Consider the following 26,890-nt stretch of genomic DNA (forward strand, 5'->3'; position numbering starts at 1 on the left):
TTCGACTAAGTTTAAGGCGTACTCGACTCTAACTCGCAACCTACGGGTCCGAATTACGTTCCGTCAGTTCTCACGAGTCCTATTTGTCATGGCGAAGCTATCCGTGCGAGTCACAAGGTCGTTCGGGGGCTGTTTTGAATTTTCGCCCCCGAAACGCCCTTTTTCGACTAAGTTGAGAGCGTATTCGGCTCTAACTCCCAACCTACGGGCCCGAATTACGTTTCATCAATTATCACAAGTCCTAGTTATCACGGTGAAGCTATCCGTGTGAGCCACACGTTAGTTCAAGGACTGTTTTGAATTTTTGCCCCCAAAACGCCCTTTTTCAACTAAGTTTAGAGCTTATTCGACTCTATCTCCCAACCTACAGGCCCGAATTACATTCTGTCAGTTGTCACAAGTCCTATTTGTCATAGGGAAGCTGTCCGTGAGAGCCACACGGTGGTTCGGGAGCTGTTTTGAATTTTCTCTCCCGAAAGCCCTATTTCGACTAAGTTTAGGCAAAGCCGTAAACATTCCTAGTGGGCTGATTGAGTGCCAAATGAGAAGTTAATATATGTGAAATCTGATTCAGAATTTCTGAAAGAAAATTTTCATTCTCCAAGTTAAGGGAGCTCCTAGTTGGTAGTGAAAGCTATAGAGAAAGAGCACCACATAAACAGACAGCTAAATGATTTCTTACAAAAAAAGTTGGCTAACATAAAGTAAAAAGTGATTTTAGTTCAAATAAGAATCTTAAAGGAATTATAAAAATAACCAAAACTGACCCAAAAACGCTAAAGAAAATTGTCAAAGTAAATAGATAAGTTTGAATAAAAATGAACACATGCACGCACGCACAGATTAACTACATGGACCAAACACGTGACAAAGTACATAAACTATCTTAAAAGGCTTCAAAATTGCATATGGTTTATGAAAGATTAATCGCAAGGACCAAACATGTGACGAAGTATCACATAAACTAAATAGCCAATAACAACTATCTTCATTTTCATTTCTCCTTCAGAATGTTTAAGATGATGCAGTTGAAACTTACATTAAGTGACCAAAGTATAAGGTTCTTTCTGTGCCAGTAATGTTGATTTCCAGTTCCACAACAAAAACTCATCTCTAAACCATAAGGATGCTCAACCTCCTAATACTTACATTACTGTGATTAATAACAAAAAATTACCAAAAAGATGTATAATTATCTGCACAAAAATAAGGAAAAGATTTTCTCACCTTTATATTTGAACAAGGCAACTTTGTGTCAATTTTGATCAAATTGATAACACCGATTACATTTTAATCAATCGAAAATTACTAACAACTTAATCAATGAGACAAAATCATGAATCCTGAGTCAATTGAGCCAATTGAAATTATAAAGACTGAAATTTTAAACATCAAAATGACATAAGGACCGAAATATAAAAAATATCAACGTAATTTACACAATTAAGTATTATTATAACTTTAGAGGAAAATATTTCATCAATATACTTGAGATGAATATAAAACTACTATTTTCATGTGCTTTTTCCTATCCTAATCATAATTTAACATGCATTAACATATTAATGCATATATTTAAAGTGTTTTTGAATAAAAGACTTGTAGGAAGAGTTAGATTAAAGATTTGAAGAAGAATTTGGGAGGCAAGGACAAATTGTCACAGAACATTTTTTAGGATACACCACATCCACATATAATATATTAACATTGTTTTACCCCAAACATTGCAACTGTCAGTTTACAAAGACAAAATCCAACAACAGCAACACAGTCAACATTTTTTTTAACAGCAACAAAAGAAAGATTTTATTAAAATGGAAAAGAGAAGTACAAAAGGAGGACAAGCAACACACATTCAACATTGCCAAGTGAAAAATTAACGAGGATAGAGGATCTTACTAAAGAGCCCCATAACCAACTGCCTCAGCTGTTTGATCAAGCTCCTCCGCTGTCCATTTATTAGCTTTACCTAATCAAGATTTGAAGAGATTATATCAAAACTTCAGTTTTAACTAATGTATCAAAATTTGATGAGATGCTATGTCATGCATGAGTTCATAGATATGAGGAACATAAAAAGCGCTACCTTGCTATAGGAAAACAACTAGAGTGCAGATCATTCATTATTATACCTCGTTCTACAAGAGCTGCTTTACAACGACTCTTTGCTTCATCCAACAAATCAATTAATCGAACCACTTCAGTACTACGAGTTCGAAATCGTTTCCCATCCTCTCCAAGAACAAGACCAAAACCCACATGGTTAGTTTTAGGATACATATTCTCACCAGCTGGAAGCCAACCAGTATGTTTCGCAGCCTAACAGAAGGAGAGATAGAAAGGAAGGCTGTCAAACTCACAGTGGTATGTTACCCATCTCTCTACAAAGCATGAAAAGTCATGAAGCACAGGACATGACATTTGATACTTATAGTGAAAAACATTTCAAAGTGCTCTCGCTGGCCAACATCAATTACATAGATTATCCATTCAGCTTTTTCTTCATTAAGACGATACCTAATTATTGAAAGCAGCTGGTTTAACTGAAATGCACTCATTCCGCTACCACTCCAACAAAAGGTGCACAAGCAATGCATGTCCAGCCATGACATTTAAGTTCAAATAGCAGTCACATATTACCCAGGTAAACTTTAAAAATGGGTCATAAAATTCCATCTAGCAAATCTCTTTTCAATCACATGAACCACAAGATGATTCTATCATATAATTTATATCTTTAAGGAAGAAACATGGAGAGATACATTATATAAATCATGCAGATCAGATGCTAGATTAAACATATATAAGTATAGATGCAAGAATGAATGACATATTGAAGGGTCATATAATTTACACTTTAATCAACTCCAAATTTTAAAACACTAACCAAAGAGCCGCAAGATCAGTGGAAGCATAGTTGAAACCACCATCCTTCTTCACAACAATTAAAGGTATATTTTTCCCCTCAATAAAGATCACAGGAGCACCTTCACTTTCTTCAATTAATCCTTGCTTATCCAATTCCTCTAAAACTCCAGGTATATATGGATTGTAAAAGCTTTCTCCCTGACGGGAAGGCAAAAAACAAAATAATTACAAGTGATTTTGCCACTCAATCATAGGAACAGTTGATTTCATGAGTACGATATGTTCATTACTCATTTGAAATTCAAGGGCGGGCAAATCATGCCACCATCTGACACTCCTTGCAACTTCACTTCCAAATAGGGTTTTAAATAGCATGTGTAACAATAATCAAATTCAGGAATAAGCATAATGTAAGACTTATGAGAGAGAGAGAGAGAGAGAGAGAGAGAGTTGCTATATATCACAAAAAGTCTTCACCCCCTATGTGTTTCCCATGTGTCATGGTAAGTCCCACTATGTTTTAATATGGTGGATCCTACACATATACTACACATACACATTGCTTTTATTGCATGGAAAACATGGGAAGTGAAATAAAATGGTGAAAAAAGAATCTGGTGATAAATAGCATTTCTCTATCAGAAAACATTAAATATATAGATATATGCCATCATAGTGCACTGTTCTGCTGAACACTTGACCTGTATCAGATGTGCAGAAGAATTTCTCAATGTCAAAGACAATATCACTGGGCAAACACACAACTTTGACTTCATACTGATGAGACATTTTATGGTTAACATAACCACAAATCAGCATTAACCAACTTAGTCACTCTAGCCTGAACATGTTCTGATGCATTCCTCACTCGTTACACATCCACCATTCAAGAATGAGAATCCAATAATTATAAATATATATATATATATATATGTATAACATTTTCCATAAAGTTTCAATTTTACAATTGTTCAAAATCCATTGTAAAAGAATCATCGTCTACAACACCAAATGCCACCTCAAACCCATCACCTATCTATATCTTTACTTTTAATTTTCCTAATTGAAACTAGCATATAAAGAATAAAAAAGAATGCCAGTTCACACGAGCACCTATAAAGATCACACGAGCACCTATCTATCACCAAATGCCAGTTCTATTGAATTGAGTAATTTGCTTGAGTCCAAAATAAAAAAGAATAAACAATGATAAATTACATTTATGGGCCTCTGGCCTCCCATACTCTAAGCCTGTACCATACTAATGTCCTCATTGCATATGCAATAATGTAATTCAACTAAGATTCATAGTCTAGTCTTGCCACAGTTCTTGTGCCCACTAATTTAAAGTAATCTTTTAGTTATTACAGCTATACAAGAAGTAACTAAGATGACGAAATAACAATGTTTTGCCTTTGTAGAATTGTGGTCTTAGATATCAAGCTACCATCAGTTCAAGTAGTCATACAAAATGGCCAACCTGATAACATCAGTCAAAATATAAAGTGACAATGATTTAAAGCAGATACATTTGAATCGGATGAAATATACAATTGGTGGGGCAGGGGGCTGTGAACCATAAACCAAGAATGTTCTATTTTCAGCATGCACGCTATAGATTGAAATCAAAAGTTGGTGTCTTTTTTACGTGGCTCCATGGCGCATAAAACAGGTGTGGAAAATACAATCAATGTTTGACATTGTCATTAGTTAGAAAGAAAAATATCAGTTAAGTACCTTCTCCTCTATCTTAATTCCTACGCGTTGATAAACTCTTTGATATCCCCTTTGACTGATTTCACAGATTTGTGCCCATGCCTTTCGATACTTCTCTTCCCCACCCTGTGATACAAGTTATGCCATAGGAAATGAAACCAAATAAGATGAATGATGAAGCATAATGAAACCTCAAGATAAAATCATTAATCAAATTTTCTTCCTAAACGAAGAAACAAAATTTATAGTATATAAATCAGATTTCCTCCAAAATAGAAAATTGAAATTTATAGCTTTTAAGTTCTTTTACAAATGAGAAATTTAATTATTACTATAATCAACCTCACAAGTCTTTAAGGCATAAAGGTAAGTGATTCACCTGGAGACTGACCACCGCTTGTTGTGCCCTCTCCTTGAATCCAGGATCACTGTCAAGTCTTTGCTTTGATGCCTTATAGAATGCCTAATAACAGCATTCAAGTTAAATCAATAATACCCACTTTCATTGAATTTCATGATTCATTTCAATGAAAAAAAATTGAATCAAAGGCATAAGTTGCTCAAAGCAGCACAAGCAACTAGTTACTTGAATTGTTTGCTAATCTAAGCAAGGGACTTTGTTGCTTGGATGGCATAAAAAATATTCAAGTGACATGAAGAAGTATTATGTCTGTACCAATTCAGGAAATGGACCTAATTTCCAAAATTTTTATCTCACCTCAAGATCTCCGATAGCTTGATCATTGACAACCTCCACGTTTGGAAATTTTTCGAAAAGAAATTCAATTAGCATACCAAACTGCAAAACATAAATAATATCTTTAAGACATAATAGGAAAGTAACAAAAAAATTATCGAAATAGACTTTCATAATTCAGACAGCAAAGAGGCCATAATATTATCACCTTCTAGAGCAGCAATAATCAACAAAAAATTTAAAAGAGCACAATTTTTCCACTTAATACAATTATACAAGAAGGGTCTGTTGGAGTTCCTTCTTCCACCACATATTAGGGAAGGAAAAGGCACCGAAGAACTTCAAACTACTGTTGTTCACCCAAGAAATTATTTTGATCCAAATGAAAAAGTTAACTCATAAAATAGGACAACCCATGACTGAAACCCTCATCAAAAAATAAATAATTTTAACAGAACTTAAATAAAATTTCAAGATAAAAGAGAGAAAACAAACACACATACAGAATGCATGTGCTCACACACACACACACACACACACACACACACTTACCTGTGTACCCCAGTCACCAACATGGTTTCTCCAAAGAACCTCAACATTTGAAAACTCTAGCATACGGGCTAGAGTGTCTCTAATAATTGTAGATCTCAAGTGGCCGACATGCATTTCTTTAGCAATGTTGGGTGAGGAAAAGTCAACCACTGCCCTTTTGACTGTAAGTTTCGGCGACCGTGTTTCAACACCATTTATTAGCATCTTTTGGATGCTCTGCAGTGGCAACAATATATTTTAGTAAACAAGACATTCACACTGAGTGAAGAAACCAAGATAGCTCATGATCCTATCATTCCTATCCATTGCTGTCAAAAATTAACTAATACCTTTGCTATCCAATCCTTTGATAACACAACATTCACAAACCTAGGTCCAGCTATACTACATTTGTCTACCATTTCTGATTTTGGTAGATTGTTCATAATGGCCTTAAAGAAGAAAAACGCACAAACTATCATTTAATAGTATCAATTCAATATTGAATACAAAAATCATAGCATTACTGATGAACAAAGTTATTAGAGACAGGAAGTACAACATAGAGAATATGGAGTGATCAATGCAATACCTTTCCAATAGGTTGGGGACCTGTCAATTCGGAACCCTTGCCTTTTATTTTTGTCCATAAGCTCATGGCATTGTTGCTGCACCAAAAGAATTCCCAATATAACAATTAGAAAAAAAAAAAAGGCATACAAGAGTTTCCATTGCTATAAAAGCCTGAGAAATTTTAGAGGTGATCACCTCTAAAATTTGAGGATTCAAGCATTCTATATCTTTTGCTGAAGTTAGGTGCGTGTAGTTGTATTGTATGCGCACACATGCATGTGTGAGAGTCTTCAATTCCTCTAACATGTCACATTTACTAGATATGTTACATAGACTTCTCTAAAAGCATGAAGTAGCTGTGTTAGACATGCAACACTTGGATAAGGTACATGTGTTCGACATGACTAACTGGACATGCCCCGAGCAAACATGTCAAGTACACATAAAACTCTATAGTGCAACTCATAAACTAATAAGGGGGCTTTTAGTTATGATTTAACTCAATATTCTATGGTTGCTATCCTGACTTGTAGAAACACTAACTAATAATCTAGGAAGTTCAAATTTTAATGTCTGAATGACTTTTTCAACAGCCAATGAATTTGATTAGCTTTCAAAAAATATACTATACTTACTCATATCAAATTGCTAGTATTATTCTTAAAATAAAATACATACAACTAATTGAATTTTTTTTTATTATATGTACCCTTCTTTTTTTTTTCCTTTTTTGTTTGTTGAAAATTTGGTTGAAACTAAGCACCATCAAGTCTACTGAAGCTGAAATAAATAAACCAAACAATAAAAAACAAAAATTTCTCCAAAGATTGAACTAGCAAAGAATTTGACTATGAATTCAGTAATCAATATGCACAAATTTTTAAAAGAATACTATGAACTAGCACTAGTTTTCTTCCTGGAAACAAGAAGTCAAAAGAAAAATTACTAAGAATTATTGTATATAATCTGTCTATCTCCTAACAATTCATGTGTATAACATATATATACTGATAAAATTCGTCACTTTATTATTACCCCTGAATCCAAAGTCAAAGAGTGAGAGAGAGAGAGAGAGAGAGAGACAAAGAGAGAGAGAGAAGAAAAACCCACCACTCAAATATCCTTGCTTTTGGCCATGTCCGTGTCTACATCTCCATCTTTAATGGCATCAAAATCAGTAACCTTTCTCCTCCGAAGATGCATCTTGACATAGAAATTAAGAAACAGCAAGAGAATCCGCATTGAGAACCGAATTGAAGCCCCAAGCCCCAATTCCATTACACCCACCTTTCAAAAAATGAAGCAAAAGCACACCCGCATGGCACAAAACATTACAACCGAGAAGAACAATCTGACAAGTAACCACAAAGGGGAAACAAGCACCGGGCAAACCAATGGCAATCCAAAATCTGTAGCCATAAACAAGAGAGTAAACAGAGGTGGCAATGAGAATGGCAAGAACTTGAAAAGATTGAGAGAATTCGAGCCAGAGGAAGGACATGAAGATGAGAATGGAGTGGTTGAAGAGGCGGAAGAAAGAGAGGTGGCGGCCGCGGAGGATGGAGAAGAAGGTGCGGAAAGTGTGAAGGAAGCAGGAGAGGTAGAAGAGCTACTAGAAGAAGACGCGGCCGGAAGGGCGGGTGCCGAGGGGGAAACAGAGGAAGCCATTGGAAAGGGGTTTTGGAGCTAGCCCAGAACCAGCGGGCGTCGCAGATCTCGGAGGCGGAGGAGAAGAGGAGGCCGGTGAGCTGCGGTGGCGATGTTCGACGGTGGAAGATTGACAAACACTAGTCGTGTGCAATGCTGAGAAGAGGGGCGGTGATGATTGATTCTCTGTGTGACAGAGAGAGACAAAGGGAGAGCAAGAGAGAGAAAGAACCGTGTGAAGAAGTAATAGATTTGGGCAAAAATTTAGGCGCCAATATGAAATATTTCCCAGTAAAATTTTGAACACATCTGCGACTAAATTTTAGTCGTTGAAGATAGGTTACCAAAGATAAAAAATAAAAAATAAAAAATTTATTTGGCGACTAAAATAATTTTTTGTCGCTGAAAGTAAGTTGACTAAAACTTTAGTCGCCAAAGAGAAAAAATAATTTTTTATTTTCCATTCGGCGACTAAATATTTTAGTAGCCAAAAATAAATATACGGCGACTAAATTTAAATTTGTCACCGAAAGTAAGTTTTTTGCGACTAAAACTTTAGTCGCCAAAGAGAAAAAATAATTTTTTTATTTTCCATTCGGCGACTAAATATTTTAGTAGCCAAAAGTCAATATACAGCGACTAATTTTTTTTTTTTGTCGCTGAAAGTAAGTTCTTAGTCGCCAAAGAGAAAAAATAATTTTTTTATTTCCCATTCGGCGACTAAATATTTTAGTAGTCAAAAGTCAATATACAACGACTAAGTTTTTTTTGTCGCCAATTCTGGCATTTTTAACGACTAAATTTTTTTTTAGTCGCCAATAATGAATATACCCCGACTAAAAAAAATTAGTAGCTAAATATTTTACTTTTGGCGACTAAAAAAAATGTTGGTCGCCAATTCCTTAACTTTTGGCGACTAAATTTTTTTTAGTCGCCAATTTTGGTCGCCCAAGGTGCATTTTGTTGTAGTGTATTACTCTTTAGTTTTCTAGTGTAAAATGGTGGGGCTATGCTATTTTAGCTTGATTTATAGGAAATTTCTTTAAGCTTATATCAATCTAACCCTAAAACACTACCTTTTTTTTCCCACCGTTGATGTGAGCTCTTCGTGCCTCTCAATCTCTATATTTTAGATTATATCGATCTAACCCTAAAACCCTAACAATGACAATGATGGAGAAGAAACAAAGACGAATTGCAAGGATTGATTGTTCAAAATCTCGCAACATTTGCTTCACAAAGTGCCGTCAACAGTGGTGGAGGGAAGTGAGGACCAGGGGGGTCACGGGCCCCCCTGGATCTTGGGCTTCTTCTTCTTCTTCTTCTTCTTCTTTTGTTGCAAATATAAAGAAAATATTTTAAATAAAAAAAATTACAAAAATATTATTAGAGTAAAATGTTAATGACATTTTAAAAATTATGAGAATAATAATGATTATTTTGATTGAAAATGAAGAGACTATTATAAATCATATTATCTATGAAATTTTTTGAATGTAACGGTGAGTTCATTATTATTGACATGCAAGCATAAGTAATCTCACTATAAAGATATGAAATTTATTAGATTATTAGTTACATTTGACATGTGAGGTTCACTCTCTATGTGTTTATTTACTATTAGTTGGTGATATCGCATACTAATAATGACGTGGTATTACCATTATATTGAATTTTTAATCAAATTTTGCATAAAAAAATAATTTATCATTATATAATTTATTTTAAGACTTACATCTATATTTTTTTATATTGTCCATGATACAATTGTTAACATTATTTTTTTTGATGTTTCTCGAAATCAATCGTAAAAACTTGCATGAAATATTTTTGTAAAAATTTTCGATATTGTAATTAAGAAGTGCCTCCTCTAATTTAATTTTCTGGCTCCGCCACAGGCCGTCAAAGCCTTTTTCAGAAAGCTGTGGAACTCTTCTGTCTCCACATCGCCGGCGTCGCTTTCTCTCCCGTCAGCACTCCTTCCGATTTCGCGGCGGCGCTTTGCAAATTGAATTGGCATCCTGTGGATGTTTCGAAGTTTAACTTGTCGGATCTGAAACAATATGCGAGTAATTTGGAGAAATAGCAATCCTATTTATTGATGTCTCTTGAAAAGATGAAGAGTAAGACAATTCATGGAAAGGAAATGATGAGGAAGTCGAATTCACTTTTGAGGAACTCATGTCAAATGATTTGGATGTTGTTGTTCAGTCGTCTGAAGCAACAAAAAATAATGAAGATTTTAGATGCACTTAATTTAAACGTATTTTGTTTGGATTTAAATTTGTGTAGATGAAAGACGCAAAGTGCTTGATAAAATGAACGATTCAAATTATCGAAAAGCGGCATGTTGTAGGCCTCATGGGCCAAAATAATGCTCTCCAATCCAAATTTTGAAATGGAAGGAATCTTCCTCTTAATTCGATAATAATGCTCTCCAATCCAAATTTTGAAATGGAAGGAATCTTCCTCTTAATTCAATTCCCTACTCCCTATGAAACCTCTTAAATTAGAGAGAGAAAAAAAAGAATCACTAATGTAGTTATTTTATATGAGGGAATTCTCTCCGATCCACTCCTGAATTAGAGAGAGAAAAAAACACAACCACTAATGTAGTTATTTTATATGAGAAAATTCTCTCCGGTCCATAATTTGAACTGAAGAGCGCTATTTAGTCTTATGAGGTCTGTCATAGATCTCGTTTTGATAATTCGAACTATTAAAGATGTTGGACATTTCATTTTTTATTTCGTGAACACAGAAAAATTATATTGATTTAATAATCATAACCTATTTAATTTATTGCATTTGTCACAACGAAAAAAAAAGAAGACAATTGTAATCTATTCAATTTAAATTAATTTTACAAACCTATATCTCAGCTCTCCGAAAGCGAGCTATGCTCCTTCCTCATGCTTCAATGCGTAATATTAGAGTACATAATATTTTAATTATTAAAGTTTTGTAATAAGTGAAATATTGTTATATATTTTTATGTATGTTGGAACGTTATATTGGAGGACTTTTTAATACAATTTTATTTTATAGAAATTAGTTTGCTCGCATTTAAAATATGTACAATTTTATTTTTATATATATTTTATAAAAATTAGTTTGCTCGCATTTAAACCATCATCAGCAACAAGCATTCCAACAAAAAACCAACAACCAACCAGCAACTGACCAACAACACAAGTGCACTAGAAAACCAATTGCAGTAGCCCAAGTTTACAATGGTTGTAATAGATTTAGTGTGTGTTGTTGGAGAGAAGGAAAGAGAGATTTTCAAAAGAGACTATATAAGAGAGTTGTCGCCATCTCCTCCCTACTCCAGGTTTTGCTCCCACTGTGAAATGTGGTGGTGTTGCCAATGGAGAAGGAATGGGAGGAAGATGGAAGAAAACAGTCGAAGATAAGGGGGTGTTTGCTTGTTATGCTAACATTAATGTGGCTTGTTTGGTTGCAAGGATAGATTCAGTTTTTTTTTTGGGTCAAAGATAGAATGTTAGTATGTTAGTAAAATTAGATTGAAGTTAGGAGAGAAGAAAGTCGTAGGAATGTGATGCTTGGGAAAAAGGGAGTTGCTACACCTGTGGAAAACTCAACCATGATCGCATCAAATGCAAGTGCAAACAAGGTTTTTAAACCATGGAAGAATGAAAAATCTCGAGTATGGTGTGATTATTGCAATAAACCACACCATACTCGAGAAAACTGTTAGAAGATCCATGGGAAGCCTGCAACTTGGAAGAGTTGCAAATCAAGTGACAAACCAATTCGTGCATCCTTCTATCCCAATGAGGTTGAAGTAAGTCTGTTCAGTAAGGAGTAGATGGATTATCTTCTTAAACTGCTAAAATCCAATTCTTTATCCAGCACTCCTAGTGGTTCTCTTGCACAGACAGGTAGCAACCCTTATGGCTCTATCTTGTAGTCAAAATTCTGTCCCTTGGATCATTGATTCGGGGGCATCTGATCACATGACTTCTTTCTCTTCTTTGTTCAATACTTATTTATTTTGTTCTGAAAGTAAAAGAGTTAGGATTGCCGATGGCAATTTCTCACCCATTGTAGGAAAAGTTCAAACAAAAATTTTAGAAAATATTACTCTTCACTCTGTCCTTCATGTTCCTAAACTGGCCTGCAAGTTGTTGTCTGTCAGTAAATTATCCAAAAACTCACACTGTCGTGTTGTTTTCTTTGACTCTCATTGTGAATTTCAGGACCGAAACTTGGGGAGGTTGATTGGCAGTGCTAGAATGGTCAATGGTCTTTACTACTTTGATGATGACATATCCAGCAATAAAACAACTCAATGCTATGGTTGTAGTATTAGTTCACTTTCGGCTCGCGAGCAAATAATGCTTTGGCATTTTAGACTAGGACATCCTAGTTTTTCATATCATAAACATTTGTTTCCTAACTTGTTTAAAAATTTGGATTGTTTGTCTTTTCAATGTGAAAGTTGTTATTTATCTAAAAGTCATCGAACTACTTATCTTACAAAACCCTACTGTGCCTCTAAACCATTCTACTTAATTCATAGTGATGTGGGGTTTCTCCAAGGTTACCATCATGACTGGTGTAAAGTGGTTTGTAACTTTTATAGATGATCACACTCGGCTTTGCTAGGTTTATTTGATGAAAGACAAATCTGAAGTAAAAAACGTGTTTCAAGATTTTTACAAAATGGTTGACAATCAATTTCATTCAAAAATTAGTATTTTTCGAGCTAATAATGGAAAAGAGTACTTCAATGAATATCTAGGGAATTTTTTAAGGGAAAAAGGTATTTTTCATCAATCTATATGTCGTGACACTCCTCAACAAAATGGTATTGCCGAAAGAAAAAATAAGCATTTACTGGAAGTAGCTCGAGCCATAATGTTCTCTATGTATGTTCCCAAATATCTATGGAGAGATGCCATTTTGACAGCCTCTTATTTAATTAAAAGAATGCCTACCCAGGTTTTGCAATATGTCACACCCCTAGAATATTTCAAAAAAACCTTTCCTGATTGCAGAATTAATTCAGATTTGCCTTTAAAAAATTTTTGCTATACTATTTTCGTCCACATACCCAGCCAAATTCGATCCACACTTGATCTTAGAACAGAAAAATGTGTTTTCATCGGGTATGCTCCAAACAAAAGAGGTTACAAGTGCTATAATCCTCAAACAAAAAACATTTGGGTGATTATGGATGTCTCCTTTCTTGAAACTCAATCCTATTTTACCAAAAATTCTATTCAAGGGGAGAAAGAGAGAGGAAGAAAATTTTTGGCAAACAACTTTAGATCCCTTACCAAATCCTATTCGATCTCCATCCCTTGTTTTCTGAAAATCAAGAACAGAAACAGGGTATTCAAGATATAGAGAACGAAGGAAATCCCAGTCCAACTTCTCCAAACATAGAAGGCTCACAAGCAAGGGGAGAAATACTACAATTGGAACAAACTGTTCCTGAACCTGAGTTTTTGGTTTATGCTCGGAAAAATACTCAAAGAAAAAGTAAAGACTAGCCAACCACTCTACCACAAAGCCAATCAGAATCTCTTAAAAAAGGTCCCTCAAGTAGTTCAGGTACTCCTAATCTGGTTCCTCCATCATCTATCTCTACTTCATCCCCATTTTCTTCAGCGGTTTTACCTAATGTTATACCCACAAATTGTGATCTTCCTCTAGCCATTAGGAAAGGAATTCGAAAATGTACCCAACATTCCATTGCGAAATATTTATCTTATGATAAACTATCCAAAAGTCTAGAGCATTTACTTCAAAAATATCTAACTTGTTTGTTCCTAGAATTATTAAACAAGCCTTGGATGATCTTAATTGGAAATCAACAGTTATGGAAGAGATGAATGCTCTAGAAAAGAACGGTACTTGGATGTTAGTGAATCTGCCTAAGGACAAAAAGACAGTAGGGTGCCAATGGGTATTTACAGTGAAGTGCAAAGTTGATGGTAGCGTGGAAAGACATAAGGTGAGACTCGTGGCAAAAGGGTTTACACAAACCCTCGGGATTGACTACCAAGAAACCTTTGCTCCAGTTGCCAGGATGAACTCAATTCGGGTTTTACTGTCACTAGCCGTTAATTCTAACTGGCCTGTACATCAATTAAATGTAAAAAATGCCTTCTTAAATGGAAATCTAGAAGTCTATATGAACCTACCTCCAGGTTTTGAAAAGAAGTTTGGTATAGAAGTCTATATGAACCTACCTCCAGGTTTTGAAAAGAAGTTTGGTATAGATAAAGTCTGCAAATTAAACAAGTCTCTATACGGCCTCAAACAATCCCCAAGGGCGTGGTTTGAACGCTTTGGGAAGGTTGTAAAAAACCTTTGATACAGTTAAAGCTAAGCAGACCATACTATGTTCTATAAACACTCAAGAGAAGGTAAAGTAGCTATCTTGATTGTTTATGTAGATGACATAATTCTAACAAGTAATGATAGTGCCGAATCAGAAAAGTTAAAGAAGGGGCTTGCTAAAGATTTCGAGATAAAGGTCCTGGAGCACTAAGATACTTTCTTGGAATGGAGTTCACTAGATCTAAGGAGGGCATTTTTGTCACTCAGTGCAAGTACACAATTGACTTGCTCAAAGAAACAGACTTGCTTGGATGTAAAGCTGCTGAAACATCAACCGAGCTCAACTTGAGGCTACAACATGCTAGAATTGAAGATATGGTGAATATAGACTAGTTTCAGAGACTTGTTGGAAGACTGATACACTAATCTCACACACGTCCCGACATAGCATTCGCAGTAAGCAGAGTAAGCCAATTCATGCATTCACCAGGAAAGGAGCACTTTGAAGAAGCATACAAGATCCTAAGGTATCTAAAGGGAACTCCTGATAAAGGCTTCATATTTAAAAAACAAGGACATCTTCAAGTGGAAGTACATACAGATGCAGATTGGGCTGGAAGCATCACTAACCGGAAATCTACCTCAGGCTACTGTACCTTTGTTAGAGGAAATTTCGTTACTTGGCAACGTAAAAAACTGTAGGGGGGGAGAAGGTGATTAGAGAGGCAAAAATATGCTAATGGTCCAAGAATGGTGGAAGTGGCTTGAGAATGAGCAGCAGCAACTATCTGGAAGTTGGAGAGTGTGCAGCTAGGTGAGGGTGAAGCAAGTAGTACAAGAAGAAATGTATGGCACTGCCAAAATGGGCAGCATCTCCCCTAAATCCCCAAAATTCCTCTTGTTGAATCTTGGGAAATGGGTCCTATTTATAGGCTTTTCTTTGGTACCAAGAGGACACCAAGTGGCCAAATAGAGAGAGGGCATGTGTCCCAAAGGATCACATGGAATATTCTGCCTTGAGCCACCAGGCTGAAGGTACCACGTGTCCTTCTGCATGTACTGTGTACTATCTGTTTGCCTCCGCAACTACCTTTTTGAGCCTCTGCAAGTGTAGTTGCGATGGGAGTGTTTGGCGCTGCAACTCCCTCTTGAGCCTCAGCAAGTGCAGTTGCGACGGGAGCGTTTGCCGCTGCACTTGCCTTCTCAACTCGAACCTCAACAAGTGCACTTGCAACGGTAAACCTTGCTACTGCACTTGCCTTCTCAGTTCTACTTGGCCAGTACACGCATTCTCAGGACTCCATTAGTCTGCTATCGACTGTGTTCGTACTCACCGCAGCGAAGCCTTCACCCTTAGCCACCTAACCACAAACTCCCCAGCTTCCCAGGGCGAAGGCCACAGCAAAGCCTGCTATCAGTCGTGCTGTGCCTTAGTACCAAGCCTAAGGGGCTTCCTTAGTCCTGCCTGTGCGACTAAGGCAAGTCTATGACCTGGGTAATGGAAAAGGAGTCCCTTATGATTGGGCTACCCTGCTCCCATCTTCACGGGATCACCGCGGTAAACTAGTACCCTGGACCTGCTATCAACTCCAACCTAGCCATGGGGCCTGCTATCAGCGCCAAGTTAAATGAATTTTGGGGCCTGCTATCAGCCATGGGCTAGTAATGCCTTGGGGCCTGCTATCAACACCAAGCATTAGCCTCTACTTGCAGAGGGGAAACTTTTCCCAAAGGCTACTATCACCTTGGCGGGATGTTCCCTCCGCAAGTTAGTTGCGGCGGCCATAGTTATTGCGGTAGTCATTTCCCGTGGCAAGTTCAAATGGCATAACCGACAATATTGGAGATGGTGGCGCCAATAAAGTGCCTCTGCAACTTGGGCGCTGCAAGTAATGTCTCTGCAACTTAGTTGCTTCGCTTCTCTCTTTCCCTCAGCAAATCCAGGTGGCTGCAGAACCGAGAATACATGGAATGGCAGCGTTGAGACAAAGTGCCTCCACAACTTGGTCGTCGCAAGTGTCGCTTCTGCAACTTAGTTGCTTCGGCTTTCTCTTTCCCTCATTAATTTTGGATGGCGGCGGAGCCGAAGATATTAAGAATGGCGGCGCTGAGGCAAAGTACCTCAGCAACTTCCCCGCTGCATGTGTTCCCTCTGCAACTTAACCGTCGCATGTGTTCCCGTTGCAACTTGACTTTCTGGAATTTTCCTTCGTGGAGTTCGTTTAGACCCTTGGCGGTCGGACCAACTTGACTTTCTGGAAAGCCGTTGACTCCTTCGTTCCTGATGCCCTTCCTTTGAAGGAGCTTCTCCTTTGAAGGAATTTTCCTCCAACAGCCTGGTCCCTCTGGACTGATGACATCATTGCAGATGGTGGCTTCGAGCAGCGAATGCGGGATGTTCGTCTCTACAATGCCGTTTCAATTTCGAGGGAGTTATCAGCGCGCAAAGTACAGACCAACACTGATATGGTTGTCTCCCACTGAAACCGCGACACTCACACTTTTTCTTTGGCATGGAGGGAGATAACTCCAACCCTCGAAGATGTTACCGTCCTTTTGCACTTGAGCACTCGTGGAGATACCCCTTCGATCCAGCGTCCCTGACTCCGGCAGAACAAGTTGCTGTCACTGCCCTCCAAGGTGCCTTTCGAGAGGCGCGGAAGTATGGCTCTTGATATGATCTTAAGACTGGGGAACTACTCCAGGAGAGGCCCAAGAGGGACAAAACCACTTATCTTTCCTGGCTGAAGCATTTCTTCAAGGACCTACAACCAGTTGTGGGCGACATCACAGAGGAGAGTCGCAACTCCGTAGTTGGGCCGGGCTACCGCGGCGACTTGTACTTGGCCGCCTTCATCAGTTACTTCATTTTTTTTTTTTGTTCTCCCCAACAACCCTACTGAGAGTATTAACCCTCTTGTGTTCCCTTTGGCTGTCAAACTTTGCAGCGGCAACTAGATCCTTCTGGCCCCCCTCTTCTTTGGGAACTTATACTTCCGCCTTGACCTCATCCATTTAGACACGGAGCGATCCATAAGCCCACTATGATGTGTGGAGCTTTGTACACACTCAGTTCCTGACCGCTTTCTTCTATGAAAGATTCCCTGCCACGGGCCCCGTCACTAAAGAACATGAGCCTTTCTTCACAGCCGAAGTCCTTGATGCAGAGGGTCGTCCTGTCACGAGGCAAGTGTGCCACTCCCTCCCTCGCATCTCTCGGTGGTCTAGTCTTGGCACCAACAGACCCTTTGCAGATTATGTATACCGCATGGAGGAGTGTGTGTTCCGCCCTTTCCCTCAGCTTCTTCCAGGCATTTCTGTGGTTCCATTCTATTTTTCCGAGGCTCGCCATGTTGATTTCTCCCTCGACAGTGTCGAGGCCAACTCTCTTCTTATTGCTACCACGATACGACCCGGATTACTACCCGTGTGGAACGAGGAGGGCATGTCCAGCGTCATCTATTGACCGAACAAGGTCCTTGAGCAGTTCGGCATGGATCAGGGCATCCCACATGCCCCTCCGCTTCAGACTGATTACCACCAGAGCTTTCAGCAGTTTGCCCGTGATTAAACCGCTCTACTTGTGGAGGCCTTAGGCTTCATGGAGCTTCCCTCACTTGGAAGAGAGGGCGCCTTTACTCTCAGTAAAAGGCCGTTCTGGCACCGTAACCTCAATCCTTTCTTCAACTTTTGCAACAGTGCTCTCGTAGTCCCTGCGATAGAACCCATCCCGCAGCCTGACTTATCTCTTCGTCTGCCCTCTGGCCGAGGGAAACAGACCAGTATATTCTGTCGCTTCAAGCTTCTATCCCTGCCTGCCGTGGAGAAGCCTCACCCGTATGGGGCAAATTGCTCCCCCTCAAGTCGGCACGACAGTACGGATGACCTGCTCCAGACTAAGGGCAGCCCAAGAGGCAGCGGCATCAGTTGCCGAGGCACGTGCCTCACCAAGTAAGAAGAGACTCCGAAAGAAAGCCATACTTAGAAAATATTTTGCATTGCTTCCTTGGACTTCTTACATTTACTTTGGTAATCACAAACTTTTTTCTTTTCAGGGCCCACCGGCCATACCACCGACCCTGGAGGTTTTTCTACTGCCATCGGAATTTCCTCAGATTCAGACGACGACAATGACGACGACATTCCCATTGCTACAAGGGTCACAAGGTTCAGGACCCGCAGGGCAGTACTTCCAGATCTTGAAGAAGAACCAAGTGCTGGGGCCGCACCAACTACTAAGGCTAAGCCAATTGTGAAGGCTGTAGAAAATGAAGTTCCCCTCGCTGTGGAAGTTATTGTGGGCGGCCTAGTTGCTGAGGATGCAGAGCCTCCAAACCCCGCTGATTCTGTGCACTCCGACCGTTCCTCTGTCGGCAGAGATGATTTTTTCCCTGAGACCCCAAGAGAAGATAACGGCATGAGAGAGCCGCTGGAAGTTGCACCACCTCCCTTTGGAGCTGCATCTAGTGGTCCCTCCCAGTCTACTGAGTCTCCATTGGTTCAGCAGGCCCCACTTCTGCCCAAGTGGCTGAGGTGAGTGTAAGTGTAGCGGCTGCTTCCACTATTCCTGCTGTGGCCCCCTCAAAATTTGGACTGACTTGCAGAGGTAGCTGTCATTTTAGCCACCCACACTGTTACTATTGTCTCTGGGACCTCTGACCCAGTTGCTTCGGCAACCTCTGAACAACTGGCAGACTTGTACCCCACTCACTTTCCGGAAGTGCCAGCTGACCTTGGGGTATCCCAAGATTTTTATACTAAGATAGATACCACTGCTGTTCCAAATCTGAACATTGGAGACTACTAGATGGATGACCTCTTTTCGGAGCGACATGACGGAGCAGGCAGCTTTAGTCTTTCTCGCGAGGCTAGTTCACCCGGTTGCCAACGCTGCATCTACCCATTCCAATGCTACAGGGCAATCATCTTCAGGAGAAATGCGTCGTCCTCAGACCTTTGGTCCCTCCACCAGTCTCCCTCCAGTGATTAAAGCTAGCGGGGGTGTGAGGGAGTCCCCTCAGCCCTTAGAGAAAGTTTCTTTTCTAACTTACTGGGTCTCCTCCGTAGCTGCTCCCACTCTCGCCCCGCTTCCAGGCGCTGCATCCCGGCATCTTTGCTGCTTTTAACATTCCTGGATCTATGATGCACATAGCACTGCTGGAGTCACTCGCCAGCTTCATTCGTGACCTTGCTACTAAGAAGATTCTGACAACCCCTAGCATGTTCGTGGAAAGTGCTGAGGCACACCTGAGCGGCTTTGAGAGGAACGGTTTGGACCTATCGTGGATAAGGGATAGGCTTCAGGCAATCGATGGTTTCCTCGAGCATGCAGACAACGTGGCGATGATTGCGCCCTTGGAGGAGACTATCAAAGAGTGTGAGGGTGCCTTGGAGCAGCATCGGCAGAACCTGGCTCGATTCAGGGAGAAAGACTCTGCGTTGGTTGCCCGGCTACCTTGGGATGTGACCCTGATGGACTCCCTCATTAAGGGTTTGATTTGATTTAGCGTGACTCTGTTATGACTTCCTCTATCTTCTTTTCTTTATTTTGTTATTTCATTGCGCCTGCGGCGCCTTTTCTTTTCTTCTCCTCTGTCATAACTTCTTTTCAAACATTGTAATCATGTTCTGGAAGTTCGACTTTAATGAAATGTGTGGATGGTTTGTAGTACTTTGAATTTCATTTCTTCGCCCTCCTTACATTGCTTTTATACAGTTTTTTTAAAGATAAGAAAAAACTCTTGCAATGAACAAAACTTCATTTTGCAAGGATAAAATTTCACTAAGTATGGAAAACTTTCCTCACACTAAGTGTCTATGAGAGTAACAAGTTTACTAAGTGTGTTACACTTTCTTCACACTTTGCTTTGGAAGTATTGACAAAGAAACTTACAACTCTTTTTCCTGGACAAAAGAAGTTAAGGAAAATATTCTTTGACATACTTGGCGTTCATAAGGCCAGTTCTGAACCCATCATTTACTCTTGTCAACTTGTAGTACCCACTGCTGCTTGCCTCAGCAACTTTGTAGGGGCCTTCCCATCTTGGTGAGAACTTGGGAATTGGTTGCCCCCGCATGATTACGTCCACTGTCTTCCATACCAAGTCCCTTTTATTGAACTTCTTGTACTGAACAGATTGATTGTAGGCACGAGCTATGGATTGATGATACTTTTCCATTGCCTGCGACGCCCGATCTCTTCTTTCTTCAGCTGCCTCTATGTCATTCTTTCTACTGTCTGGAACTAAGTGTGCTAACATAGCCATTCTGGCTGAGGGTACTGCCAACTCAACTGGTAACACAGCTTCGGACCCGTACACTAGGGAAAATGGGGTTGCCTGAGTTGGCTTTCTCTTTGACGCTCTATACGCCCTGAGTTGGCTGCATGTATTCCCTCTGCAACTTGACTCGGTCATTTTCCTTCGTGGAGTCTGTTTGGACCCTTAGCGGGTCGGACCTACTCCGGCCCACTGTTAGCCCACTTCCATTGGACTTTAGCCCATGCTCATTTTTCATTCCTGGTCACCTCTTTAGGGCGACCTCAGTACTTAGGCCCATACTTAATTTGGGGTTTAATTTCTGACCCTCTACATTTGCCCCCTGCCCCAGTGGGGGACACGTTCCTGGTTTCCCGTGCGTGCATGACGACAGAAACTAACCCAAGGGTTGCGTCGGTTCGGCCAGAAGTTGTGTTGGCTCTTAAAAGGATTACCCTCTTGACTGACGGGTCATAATGGTCCTAGGGAAGCGTGTCGGCGCCCTTTTGCTACTTTCATTATAAATAGCGCCCTTGGGTTCACTGGTCCCCCACTTCCGCCCAAACACACTTTCTGTCTCCTTGTCTTCTTCTCTTCCGTGTCCCCACTTTCCAAAGTCTTCTTTACTTTTCTTTTTACTTCCTTATGGCCAGCACAAGGTTTTTACCCGACAGGGCTAACCCACCCCCTACTGAGTGGAAGGGGGCCTCACACTTCAGAGGGCTAGCTGACCCTTTCTGGAAGGCCGTTGATGCTTCGTTCCCGATGCCCTTCCTTTGGAGGAGCCTCTGCTTCCTTTTGGTGAGGCAGCTTTGGATGATGCTAACATAGTGAACCTAGTCTCTGTGCTGCGGTTTCGCGTGGAGCGTGGCGACTTTCCCCATTCATACATCTACTATCGCACTCACTCAGGCCCTTCAACAGGTTGGTCCCTCTGGGTTGATGACATCATTGAAGTCTGTAGGTTCAAGCAGCAATTCCGGGATATTCTTCTCTACAATGCCGTTTCGATTTCAGGGAAGTTATCAGTGCGCAAAGTACAGACCAACACTGATATGGTTGTCTACTGGGTCTCCTCCATAGCTGCTGCCACTTTCGCCCAGCATCCAGGCACTGCACCCCGACACCTTTACTGCTTTTAACGTTCCTGGATCTATGGTTCAAACAGCATTGCTGGAGTCACTCGCCAGCTTCATTCGCGACCTTGCTTCTAAGAAGAATCTGACAACCCCTAGCAAGTTCGTGGAAAGTGCCGAGGCAAACTTGAGCGGCTTTCAGAGGAACGGTTTGGACCAATCGTGATGAGGGATAGGCTTCAGGCAATCGATGGTTTCCTCGAGCATGCAGACAACGTGGCGATGATAGGGCCAGTTTTGTACCCATCATCTACACTTGTCAACTTGTAATACCCGCTGCTGCTTGCATCAGCAACTTTGTGCGGGCCTTCCCATCTCGGTGAGAACTTGGGAATTGGTTGCCCCCACATGATTGCGTCCACTGTCTTCCATACCAAGTTCCCTTTACTGAACTTCTTGTGCTGAACAGATTGATTGTAGGCACGAGCTATGGATTGATGATACTTTTCCATTGCCCGCGAGGCCCGATCTCTTCTTTCTTCAGCTGCCTCTATGTCATTCTTTCTGCTGTCTGGAACTAACTGTGCTGACATAGCCATTCTTGCTGAGGGTACTGCCAACTCAACTAGTAACACAGCTTCGGACACGTACACTAAGGAAAATGGGGTTGCATGAGTTGGCTTTCTCTTTGACGTTCTATATGCCCAGAGTGCTACGAGGAGTCGTTCAAACCATGTGCCCCCTGCTTCATCCATCATTTTACTCAATATTCGGATGATGGTTTTGTTGGTCGCCCCAGCTTGTCCATTCCCTTGGGGGTAGTATGGAATGGACTTGTGCTGCTTGATCTGGAAGGCGTTCAGCAATCTTCCCACATGACGATTTACAAAGGGAGTTCCATTGTCGGACAACATTACTTTTGGTATGCCAAAACCTACAGATTATGCTTTCTCTGATGAAGTTGGCTACTCCTGCCCCGTCTGCCTTCCTCATCGGTATAGCCTCCACCCCCACTTGGTACTAACTTCAGTTGTTGCAATCTGTGGCCTTTTGATTACTGCGCTGTCAAATGCCCAAGTATGGAACAAGTAAGGGGTCTTGATGTTGTGCAACTCAACCGCCGCTGCATGTATCAAGTTCCGAAACTTCTTGCAGGATTGGCATCTCCTTACAAAGTTTTTAGCATCTTCTTCCATTGTCGGCCAGTAGTAGCCGAGGTGAATGAGATATCCAGATAATCGCTGCCCTCTTTGATGTTTTGTCTTGTGGGCTTCCCTCAGCACCTCATTTGCCTCGACCTTTGGTCAAAGAAGAAGCGGAGGGCCCGCCTCTTAACTCTGATTGCATCGGCTTTGTTCTCAGGCAGTGTGCTATTTCCAAGATAGTCGACATATGGCTGCCTCCACTCTTCACTGCTTAAGAAATGGGCTTCCTCTTCCTTAAGATGGGATTGACATTTTGCACATTGCCTCTACAACTCAGTACTTTCCTTTTCCATCTCTGGCCAGTAATACCCTTGCCTCTATATCCGTCAGTATAGACTGATATCTCCATCTCCACAAGACTTAGCATGGATCTGCATAACTCTCTAAGTTGCTTCTTGCCAACCGACGCACCTAGCCAGCAAGTTGTTGGTACCGCGAAAATACAACTCTCCTCTGAAGAGCATAAATTATGCAAGTTCTGCTGGTCTGATTGTTCCCTGGCCCGTTTTAAACTGTTCTGTTGGATTATATCGGCTTTCCATCCCTTAGCATCTTGCACTGTATGTTCTTCGGCTAACACTGCTGGTGTTGTCCTTTTCTCGATGACAATGGCTATACTATCATCTAGTATATCCACCTTTGCCCCCAGTGTAGCCAAGGCATCAGGGAAACAGTTGTGTGTTCAAGGGATATGCTGGATTTAGACATCATCAAATTGAGTGAGCAACCCTTGAACCACGGTGCGATACGGGCCCAACAGAGGCTCCTTTAAGGCGAAATCACCGATTGTTTGCCTGACAATTAATGGAGATCGCACCTTCAATCCAGCGTCCCTGACTCCTTCAGAACAAGTTGTTGCCACCGCCCTCCAAGGAGACTTTCAAGAGGCGCGGAAGTATGGCTCTTGGTCTGATCTTAGGACTGGGAAACTACTCCAAGAGAGGCCCAAAAGGGACAAAACCACTTATCTTTCTGGCTGAAGCATTTCTTCAAGGACCTGCGACCAGTTGTGGGCGACATCACAGAGGAGAGTCGCAACCCCGTAGTTGGGCCCGGCTACCGCGGCGACTTGTACTTGGCCTCCTTCGTCAGTTACTTCATTTTTTTTTTTTATTCTCCCCAGCAATCCTGCTAAGAGTATTAACCCCCTGGTGTTCCCTTTGGCTGTCAAACTTTACAGCGGCAGCCAGATCCCTCTGGCCCCCCTCTTCTTGGGGAACTTATACTTCCGCCTTGACCTCATCCATTCAGAGATGGAGCGATCCATGGGCCCGCTATGATGTGTAGAGCTTTGTACACACTTAGTTCCTGACCGCTTTATTCTATGAGAGATTCCCTGCCAGGGGCCACGTCCCTAAAGAACATGAGCCTTTCTTTACAGACGAAGTCCTTCATGCAGAGGGTCGTCCTGTTCTAGATGCAAAGGGTCGACCTGTCACGAGATAAGTGCGCCACTCCCTCCCTTGCATCTCACGGTGGTCTGGTCTTGGCACCAACAGACCCTTTGCAGATTATGTAGACCGCATGGAGGAGTGTGTGTTCCGCCCTTTCACTCAGCTTCTTCCAGGCATTTCTATGGTTCCATTCTATTTTTCCGAAGCTCACCATGTTGATTTCTCCCTCGACAGTGTCCAGGCTAACTCCCTTCTTATTGCTGCCATGATACGCCCCGGATTTCTACCCGTGTGGAACGAGGAGGGCATGTCCAGCGTCATCTATTGACCGGACAAGGCCCCTTAGCAATTCGGCATGGATCAGGGCGTCCCACATGCCCTTCCGCTTCAGATTGATTACCATCAAAGCTTTTAGCGATTTGCCCGTGATTGTACCGCCCTACTTGTGGAGGGTTTAGGCCTCATTGAACTTCCCTCACTTGGAAAAGAGGGCGCCTTTACTCTCAGTAAAAGGCTGTTCTGGCACCGCAACCTCAATTCTTTCTTCAACTTTTGCAACAGTGCTCCCGTAATCCCTGCGATGGAACCATCCCGCAACCAAACTTATCTCTTCGTCTGCCCTCTGGCCGAGGGAAACAGACTAATATATTCCGTTGCTTCAAGCTTTTATCCCTGCCTACCGTGGAGAAGCCTCACCCGTCTGGGGCAAATTGCTCCCTCTCAAGTCGGCACGACAATACGAATGAACCGCTCCAGACAAAGGGCAGCCCAAGAGGCAGCGGCATTAGTTGCTGAGGCACGTGCCTCACCAAGTAGGAAGAGACTCCGAAAGGTACCTATACTTAGAAAATTTTTTGCATTGCTTCCTCGAACTTCTTACATTTACTTTGGTAATCACATAACCATTTTACTTTTAGGGCCCACCGGCCATACCACCGGCCCCGGATGTTATTCTACTGCCATCGGAATTTCCTCAAATTCAGACGACGACGACGACCTTCCCATTGCTACAAGGGTCAGTACTTCCAGATGTTAAAGAAGAACCAAGTGCTGGGGTCGCACCAACTACTGAGGCTAAGCCAGTTGTGGAGGCTGCAGAAAATGAAGTACTCCCTGCTGTGGAAGTTGTTGCGGGCGGCCTAGTTGTTGAGGGTGCAAAGCCTCAACCCCGCTGATTCTGTGCACTCCAATCGCTCCTTTGTCGGCGGAGATGATTTTTTCCCTAAGACCCCAAGGGAGATAGCGGCATGAGAGAGCCGCTGGAAGTTGCAACATCTCCCTTTGGAGCTGCATCTGGTGGTTCCTCCCAGTCCACTGAGTCTCCATTGGTTCAGCAGACCCCACTTCAGAACGCCCAAGTGGATGAGGAGAGTGCAAGTATAGCGGCTGCTTCCACTGTTCTGCTGTGACCCCTCTAAATTTGGACCGACTTGCAGAGGTAACTGTCACTTTAACCACCCACACTGTTACTACTGTCGCTGGGACCTCTGACCCAGTTGCTTCGGCAACCTCTGAACAGCTGGCAGACTTGTACCCCACTCACTTTTCGGAAGTGCCAACTGACCTTGGGGTATCCCAAGATTTTCATACTGGCATGGATACCACTGCGGTCCTAGATCTGAACGTTGGAGACTACCAAATGGATAAGCTCTTTTCGGAGCGACATGACAGTGCAGGCAGCTTTAGTCTTTCTCGCGAGGCTAGTTCACCCGCTCGCCAACGCAACATCAACCCATTCCAATACTGCTGGGCAATCATCTTCAGTGAAACTGCGTCGTCCTTAGACCTTTGGTCGCTCCACCAGTCTCCCTCCAGTGATTGAAGCTGGGGGGGAGGGGGGTGTGAGGGAATCCCCTCAGCCCTCAGAGAAAGTTTCTTTTCTAAGTTACTGGGTCTCCTCCGTAGCTGCTCCCACTCTCGCCCCGCATCCAGGCGCCGCACCCCGGCACCTTTATTGATTTTAACGTTCCTGGATCTATGGTGCAGACACCACTGCTGGAGTCACTCCCCAGCTTCATTCGTGACCTTGCTACTAAGAAGATTCTAATAACCCCAAGCAAGTTCGTGGAAAGTGCCAAGGCAAACCTGAGCGGCTTTCAGAGGAACGGTTTGGACCTAACGTGGATGAGGGATAGGCCACAGGCAGTCGATGGTTTCCTCGAGCATGCAAACAACGTGGCGATGATAGGACCAGTTCTGAACCCATCATCTATTCTTGTCAACTTGTAGTACCCGCTGCTGCTTGCCTCAACAACTTTGCAGGGGCCTTCTCATCTTGGTGAGAACTTGGGAATTGGTTGCCCCCGCATGATTGCATCCACTGTCTTCACACCAAGTCCCCTTTATTGAACTTCATGTGCTGAACAGATTGATTATAGGCACGAGCTATGGATTGATGATACTTTTCCATTGCCCGCGAGGCCCGATCTCTTCTTTCTTCAGTTGTCTGGAACTAAGTGTGCTGACATAGCCATTCTTGCTGAGGGTACTGCCAACTCAACTGGTAACACAGCTTCAGACCCGTACACTAGGGAAAATAGGGTTGCCTGAGTTGGCTTTCTCTTTGACGTTCTATACGCCTAGAGTGCCATCAGTGCGCAAAGTACAGACC

At 41.6% G+C, this 26,890-nt stretch overlaps 2 protein-coding genes and 1 pseudogene across 18 annotated transcripts in view; all 3 read right to left on the bottom strand.

The window, feature by feature from the left end:
• Positions 1-26,890, bottom strand: part of LOC114276329 (arginine--tRNA ligase, cytoplasmic-like) — a 62,275-nt gene that overhangs the window by 3,221 nt on the left and 32,164 nt on the right. For 2 of the 17 annotated variants that reach the window (XM_082915590.1, XM_082915592.1), the window contains 9 exons: positions 10,904-10,940; positions 6,405-6,480; positions 6,163-6,264; positions 5,834-6,049; positions 5,303-5,383; positions 4,964-5,047; positions 4,606-4,710; positions 2,888-3,066; positions 2,327-2,517 (listed from right to left, as the gene is read on the bottom strand). In XM_082915590.1, coding sequence (XP_082771716.1) covers positions 2,382-2,517; positions 2,888-3,066; positions 4,606-4,710; positions 4,964-5,047; positions 5,303-5,383; positions 5,834-6,049; positions 6,163-6,264; positions 6,405-6,470 — 969 coding nt within the window. In that variant the 5' untranslated portion in view covers positions 6,471-6,480; positions 10,904-10,940 and the 3' untranslated portion in view covers positions 2,327-2,381. The other 15 variants (XM_082915591.1, XM_082915593.1, XM_082915597.1 and 12 more) reach the window with 14 other exon arrangements.
• On the bottom strand, positions 7,499-13,757 carry LOC145819034 (fatty acid elongase 3-like; annotated as a pseudogene).
• On the bottom strand, positions 20,266-20,763 carry LOC145819035 (uncharacterized). The gene has a single exon (XM_082913016.1). It carries the CDS (start codon positions 20,761-20,763, stop codon positions 20,266-20,268), a length of 498 nt encoding a protein of 165 aa, XP_082769142.1.

This window comes from Camellia sinensis, chromosome 2 (genome assembly GCF_055761805.1).
Source record: "Camellia sinensis isolate YWXY chromosome 2, ASM5576180v1, whole genome shotgun sequence".
NCBI classification, from domain to species: Eukaryota; Viridiplantae; Streptophyta; class Magnoliopsida; order Ericales; family Theaceae; genus Camellia; species Camellia sinensis.